Here is a 7,771-nt window from a genome sequence, read left to right as displayed (position 1 = left end):
AGATAGGTGTTATAAATTGCATGGGTTTCCACCAGGTTATAAGCCCAAAGGGAAAACCCAAACACAAATGGCCCAGACAAGCCCCCTTCAATCCCAATCTACTTCACCAAGGTCCTTTACTGAACCATTGAAGGGCATTCATTATTTTCCTTCTGCTGCTGCTGCTACAGTAGGATCTTTCCCACCACTAGTCTCTCTCTCATCGAATCAAGTTCAACAACTCATTGCTTACCTTAGCACACACCTTCAACAACAAACTATCGACCCATTTGAGTCTCCATCGACATCAGGACCTTCAATTTCTCAAATCTATGGTAACAATTGTTCTACTCAATTTTTTTCTCATCCTTTTGTTCCTTCCGATGCTTGGGTGATTGACACAGGGGCCACCCACCATGTCTGTTGCAATATTTCTCTATTTTCTCATTCCAGACTGGTTCATAATACCACAGTCACTCTTCCTAATGGTCATGTTGTTGCAATCAATCGTGTAGGTTCTGTGAGGTTGTTTGATACTTTGAACTTGGATAATGTCTTGTTTGTCCCCATGTTCACTTTCAATCTTCTCAGCATTAGTGCTCTTACTCTTAGCCATAATTGTAGTGTTAATTTCCTTTCAAATTCATCTGTCATTCAGGACCTCACTCGGGGCTTGATGATTAGGAAAGATAAAAGATGAAAGAACCTTTATTTTCTAGAATCAGGGAATGAATTTTGTAATTCTGTAATGTTGAAAAGTGATATTTGGCATTTTCGCCTTGGACATCCATCTCATGTAAAAATTCAAATTCTTCACAATGAATTACACATTCCCAATTCTTTATCCCATTTGTTTTCTCACTGTAAAATTTGTCATATGGCCAAGCAAAAACGTTTACCTTTTGTTTCACATAATAATATGTCAACTAATCCTTTTGATCTAGTTCACATTGACATTTGGGGACCATTTAATGTAAGTACACCGGCTGGACACATATATTACCTCACCATTGTTGATGATTGCACACGTGCTACTTGGGTATATCTTCTTTGTGCTAAAGCTGATGTTCTCACTGTCTTTCCTGAATTTTTCAATTTGACTTCTACTCAATATAACAATGCAATTTAATCTGTCCATTCCGATAATGCCCCTGAATTAGCTTTCCATGATTTTTTTTCGTACCAAGGGTGTTATTCCTTATCATTCTTGTGTTGCTACACCTGAACAAAACTCAATTTTAGAGCGTTAACATCAACACATACTTAATGTGGCACGAGCCTTATTGTTTCAATCTTGTGTTCCTCTTTGTTATTGGGGTGATTGTGTTTTGACAGCTATTTATTTAATCAATCATACACCCTCTCCATTACTATCCAATAAAACCCCATTTGAGCTGTTGAATAACAACAAACCCACCTACAACCATCTTCGCATTTTTAGGTGTCTATGTTATGCTTCCACGCTTTCTAACCGACGTACAAAGTTTGCCCCTTGTGCTCGAGCTTCTATTTTTCTTGGCTATCCTTTTGGTTATAAGGGTTACAAGTTACTTGACTTAGAAAGCAATAAGATCTACATTTCTCGGAATGTCATTTTTCATGAATCACTCTTTCCTTTTGCTCATTCTGCCGTGAGTAGCGATGTTGTTGATTTTTTTAATGATCATGTCCTTCCTAAGCCAATTCAGTCCATCTCCGAGCCTTCTTGCAGTCAACCCAACATGTCTTTTTCCTATAGTCCAAAGTGCATTTCCTCACCAGATTCAATTCAAACAGCCTTACGTCCACGTCGTGTCACCACAAAACCAACTTACTTGTCTGATTATCATTGTTACCTCACTAAACACGTTTCTTCTAAGCCTTCTCTATATCCTATTTCCTCTTGCTTGAGTTACCACAAGCTTTACAGGCCATACTATGAATTTGTTCTTGCCATTAGTTCTCAAACTGAACCAACATCATTTTCTTAGGCCATTGAGTCTCAAGTGTGGTGCGATGCTATGAATATTGAATTGCAGGCATTGGAAAGTAATGACACTTGGTCCATTTTCTCTCTTCCCATTGGCAAACAGGCGGTTGGTTGTAAATGGGTGTACAAAGTCAAGTTTTGAGCAGATGGTACTGTGGATAGGTACAAAGCACGCTTTGTGGCTAAGGGATTTACACAACAAGAAGGTATTGATTATCTTGATACCTTCTCTCTTGTTGCCAAGCTAGTTACTGTTAAAATGTTGCTTTCTTTAGCTACAATTCATGGCTGGTCTCTCACTCAACTTGATGTCACTAATGCATTCCTTCATGGTGACCTTATGGAGGAAGTTTACATGAGTCTTCCCCTTGGATACACTTGCCATGAGGGGGAACATTTGCCTCCTAATGCTGTGTGCAGGCTGCATAAGTCTATCTATGGCTTGAAATAGGCCTCCCATAAATGGTTTCACAAGTTCTCTAATGCTCTCTTATCAGAAGGTTTTGTTCAATCAACCAATGATCACACCTTGTTCACAAAACATCAAGATACTTCTTTCTTAGCTCTTTTGATCTACATTGATGGCATCATTATTGCTAGTAATGATCAACTTGCTGTGGATACTTTAAAGCATGCCCTCAACTGCAAGTTTAAGATGAAGGACTTGGGGCCACTCAGATATTTTCTAGGCTTGGAAGTGGCTTAATCTATTGCTGGTATCTCTATTTGTCAATGCAAGTATGCGTTGGAATTGCTCTCAGACACTGGACATTTGGGTTGCAAACCTGCCACCATTCCCATGGATCCTAATTTGAAACTATCTCAAGATGACGGTGACTTGATTGAAGATCCTACCAGCTATAGGCGACTCATTGGTAAGCTACTATATCTTACTATTACTCAAAAAGTACTAAGGGAAAAAAACCATTTTCCTTGAGTTATATTTGAAAGAAAAAATATTTAAAAAAATTATTTCATTATTTTTACTATAAAAATAAATAAATAAAATCAAATACAATTACAATTAATTAGAAATTTATATATTTTTAAATTATTTACTTTTTGTATAAAATGGTTGATATAAGTGAAATGAGTTAAAAGTAATACATAAAAATAATTTATTTACTTTAAATTTGTATTGTAATTTCTTTTACTTTTTCTTTCTCTTTTATTGTTTCTTTTCCACTATTTTTCTTTCTCTTCCATTTTTATTCAAATATCTCAATAACTAAACATGGTCTAAAACATAATGGATGACAATTGAAAAGAAAATTTTTAAATAAATCATCTAATTTGAAATGTGATTTTAACCATGAATTTATCTCCTTTTTTTATTTTAAAAGATTTTCCAAATATTTGTCCGTCCATTTATTTAATGCAAAAAAAAAAAAAAAAAAAGAGTTTTACATGAGCCTGATGAAACTTCAGACTTTACAGAACCTCTGAATCTTGTCCGACAAATCAGAATGGCAGCTCACCACCAGAAAAATACATACACAGTCCATCACATAAGTATGATATCATCAGGGTTAAGTATGATTTAGCAGTAATAGTCATTAGCTCTCTGGATATCATACATAGTTGATAGTTTAGCCACAAAAATTTACGAAGCATATAAGGTGTTTGTATCCCAAAATGCAGCTGGAGGTTCACACCTTACAATTCAACTTTCATCTGGGGTTGAGATTGTATATTGATGCAAGGTAGCAATCCACTTCTCCCACTGTTCAGCAAAGTTATCAGATTGCCTAGCAGGGGGCTAAGGTTCTGCTACTTCACTAAATCAAACGGAAGAAAAACCTGTAGAAGAAGAAGAAGAAGAAGAAGAATACCACAGATGCAAGCAGATATAGCAGTCTATCAAGGTTGGAAGAAAAGCTCCTAATTAACCAATGTTTTATTGTGTTAGGAGGAAGCACATGAAGCAAATCACTGACACATAGACTGTTATTTTAGCTAGAAACCTTGTTGATGGATATCTGTTCAAGTTCGATGATGTTTTCTTTCCCATTTGCATTTCTTTTGCAGCCATGCTACATTCACTGTGATAACCACCATAACTCTATCTTTCATCTCATCCAGGAACCGGAAGTAGGCTCGCCTCCAAGACCTATTTATTATCAAAGGGCCAAAAACTCCCCAAAATCCCACTACAAATCCAGGCCCCATGCTCATGTAGAACCACTTCATTTCAAACGCATCTTCATGCTCATCGTCATGATCTTCATTATCCACACCTGAAGAATCAGTAGTAGCCTCATCATCGCCTGGGCACTTCATTGCCAGAGGCTCCCCACAGAGTGCAAGGTTATTCCTGTATATGGACGGGTCATTGAAGGTTTGGAACTGGTTGCTTGTTGGAATTTTACCAGATAGTCTGTTGTAAGATAGGTTCAAGTGATTCAAGGAAGTCATAGAAACCATGCTTGGTGGAATCAGGCCAGAGAGCTGGTTTCTTGAGAGGTCCAGAGTTTCTAATTGACTTAAGCTCCCAACGTCCTCTGGTATATTTCCTGTCAAATGGTTTCTGGACAAGTTCAAGGTGCCAAGTCTTGAAAGATTTCTTAGTTCAGGCAACTTCCCCGATATATTATTGTCTGAAAGATCAATGCTATTCACGAGATACAGAGTATTCTGATATATGAGTTCTCTTCCTTTCATCACAACTGACAATTGGCCCTCGTATCGCTCACTGCTGATTTCAGTAGCCATGCCACTCAAATTTCCCAAACAAGAAGGAACGGATCCTGACAGATTATTATGTGCGAGGTCCAATATATGAAGATGGGAAAGACTGCACACTTGGGAGGGAATGTTTCCATCAAATAAGTTTGATCGCAGGCGTAGAATCAACAATGATTGCATCTCTCCTATCCATGATGGAAGGTTTCCTGATAATCTATTATCGCCAAGGTCAAAACTATCCATGTCCTTGCAATTCTGCAGTGAAGAAGGAATTTCCCCTGAAAGTTTGTTGCCACTCAGTATCAAGAACATAAGTGAATTCAGGGTGCCCATTGAGCTGGGAATCTCACCAGATAGGCTGTTATTTGCCATATCAACAATGTACAAATCTGGTTTATCATTCCAAATCAAAGGAATTTCACCAGATAAATGATTATTTGAGAGAACCAGACTTGTCAAACCCGTAATCTTACCTAGAGACAAGGGAATGGTACCATTTAGAGAGTTCCAAGAGACATCAAAATTTGTCAACCACGGCATGGTTTTGCCAACATCCCGAGGTATTGGTCCAGAAAATAAATTGTCTCTCAAATACAATGAACTCAGGTTAGAAGAAAAGTGTGGGAAAGGACCGTGAAAGCGGTTGGAGCCCAAATCCACAACAGCATTTTTGGGAAATTTCAATGAATTTGGGACCCTCCCACTCAATTGATTATTGGCAACATCCAGTAGTTCGAGCTGCAAGTCTAACTTCCAAAACCAATCAGGTATCGTGTCTGAAATCCTAGCATTGTTGAGCACTATTGTCTTCAGCTGGTTTTGGGTTCTCAGCCATGCAGGAAATTTGGGACCTAGTTGGCATGCTTGGAGTTCCAGGTAATTGAGTTTAAAAGGAGGAATCCATTTAGAATTCACATTGAAGACCAAGGTGATATTTGGAGATGACTTCTTGATTGCCAACTCAGTTAAGCTTGTGAGATTGGAGAAATGAGACTCAGTCACAACACCAACCCATGGATTCTCTGAGAGATCCAATGCAACCAATGCTGAGAGTTGGCCAACACTCTCTGGGATTATTCCATTCATTTGATTTTCAGAGATGTAGAATCCTTGCAAGGACGACAAATTTCCAATGGAGTTTGGAATTGACCCCACAAATGAGTTGCTCCACAGATGAAGAGACTTCAAGTTCTTTAGGTGTCCCAAAGAATTAGGAAGAAACCCACCCAGTTTATAATTGAACCCCAAATCCAGAGACTCTAAGCTACTACTGTTTACACACTCGGACAACCCATCCATGAATTCAGTTATCTCTCCACTAATGCTGTTGAAAGATAGTTTGAGAGTTCGCAAGTTGCAAAGCTTTCCTAAGTCTCTTGGTAAGTGACCAATAAATAAATTAGAAGAAAAATCAATGTATTTAAGGGAAATCAAGTAACCAAATCCTTCAGGAACACTGCCTTGAAGATTGTTGGAGTTGAGATCAAGGTATGCAAGACTACTAAAGTTGAACAACCAGTGAGGTATCGACGAGTTGAAGTCATTGTTTGAAAGATCAAGCACCAAAAGGGATGTGACATTAAAAAATGGAAGAGGGAGATCAGGAAGGGAAGAAAGCCCACATCTAGGTAAGCGTAGTTCCAAGAGTGAAGAAAGGGAGTTAACAGCTCGATGCCAATAAGCTGCAGCCTTGCTAAGATCTATATTTCCCAAATTAAGGTGTCTCAGAGAAGAAAGACCTGATAGCCAGTGCAGGTCATCCTCAACTGATTCAAGAGAATATGAGTTGAGATCAAGATAGAGCAGGCTAGAAAGGTACCCTAGGTGGGGTGGGATGGTTCCACCGAAGGATGCACCTGAGAGATTGAGATATCTCAACCTCTTGAATGATCCAATGAACTTGGGGATTTGGAGTCCTTCAAAATTGTTCATGCTCAAGTCCAAGTACCTCAAATCTTTCAAATCAAGTAAAGAATGACTTATCTCGCCGCCAAATGCATGTGCTGCTCCATAGTCATCCTCAAAAGCACCGGTATCTTCATCGTTGGCGTCCGGACTTCTAGCATACTGGTTGCGGAGTTTGAGCTTGATGACTCGAGGCACCCTCTGGCTGCACACCACACCACTCCATCTACAGCAATCCAGGCCAACCCAAGAAGAGAGCCTGCCGGAAGGATCAGTAAGACCTTGTTTGAAGTCAACAAGGGCTTTTCTCTCAATTTCAGTGCAGGTGACATTGAGAACGCCATTGCAGGAACCAAGTTTAACAGTTTCAAGATAGAGAAAAGTGGAGGAGAGGAAAATAAGCAGAAGGAAATGAATGGAGGCATTGATATTAGCCATGAAAGTAGAACTGCAGCCAGAAGTTGTATGTATGGAATGCACAAAATACTGATACAAATGCTTTTTATAAGCCAATTGAGATCATGTGTGGAGGTTTAGGATAGCAATGACAAAGAAAGTGCTTCTTACAAGTTAGAAACTCCACTATCAAACTTATCTGGTGTTTTTTATTTTTTTATTTATTCAAAGCTAAGCCTGCTTTTTCTTGAAGTCTTTTATCCCTTTTTTTTAGCAAATCACTGAAAGTTCTTCAGGAAATGGACTTCAATAGAAAAATGGTAAAAATCAATTGCCCAGTCACTACTCAGATTTTAATCCACTATTCCAACACAAAGCCCAAGTGGGCATATTATTATATAATGATGAAGTAGCGACAACTGACAAGTAGTACCTCTCATAATTCAGTATGGGCTGCTACCAAAATTCTCAGAAATCCCCTTTAGACTTGAGCGTTCTTTTTGCCATTTTTTTTTTGCAAGTGGGACGTAATTTTCAACTTTCCATATATGATATAACCAACTTCACGTGAAGAGCCTCCAATTTTGAAGAGAAGTTAAAGAGGTCCTGGACGCAGTTTCATGGAAGCATACCTATGATATTGTATTGGAAAAGGGTTAGGGAAAGCCAGCTACTCTTTGCAGTGGACAAAGGAGACTTAAGCCTTGTGCCAACTCGATCCTTCACAAATTGCCATAGATTTTAAACTAATTTTTTTAAATATCCTTTTTCAAAGATCCTCACCAAGAAGAGAACTTGGAAACGGAAAATGAGAAAAAATATTCTGATTATTTGACA

The 7,771-nt window shown here is 38.5% G+C and overlaps 1 protein-coding gene across 1 annotated transcript; it reads right to left on the bottom strand.

The window, feature by feature from the left end:
- Window positions 1-3,798: 3,798 nt before the first annotated feature.
- LOC132255099 (receptor-like protein EIX2) lies at window positions 3,799-7,119 on the bottom strand. Its single transcript, XM_059742778.1, has one exon. The coding sequence runs from the start codon at window positions 6,974-6,976 to the stop codon at window positions 3,932-3,934; it is 3,045 nt and encodes a 1,014-aa protein (XP_059598761.1). The 5' UTR covers window positions 6,977-7,119; the 3' UTR covers window positions 3,799-3,931.
- Between the last annotated feature and the right edge of the window lie 652 nt (window positions 7,120-7,771).

The sequence above is a fragment of the Vitis vinifera genome, chromosome 14 (genome assembly GCF_030704535.1).
Source record: "Vitis vinifera cultivar Pinot Noir 40024 chromosome 14, ASM3070453v1".
NCBI lineage: Eukaryota > Viridiplantae > Streptophyta > Magnoliopsida > Vitales > Vitaceae > Vitis > Vitis vinifera.
Note: the sequence above shows the minus strand (reverse complement) of the source record. Positions and strands in the feature narration are given on the sequence as shown.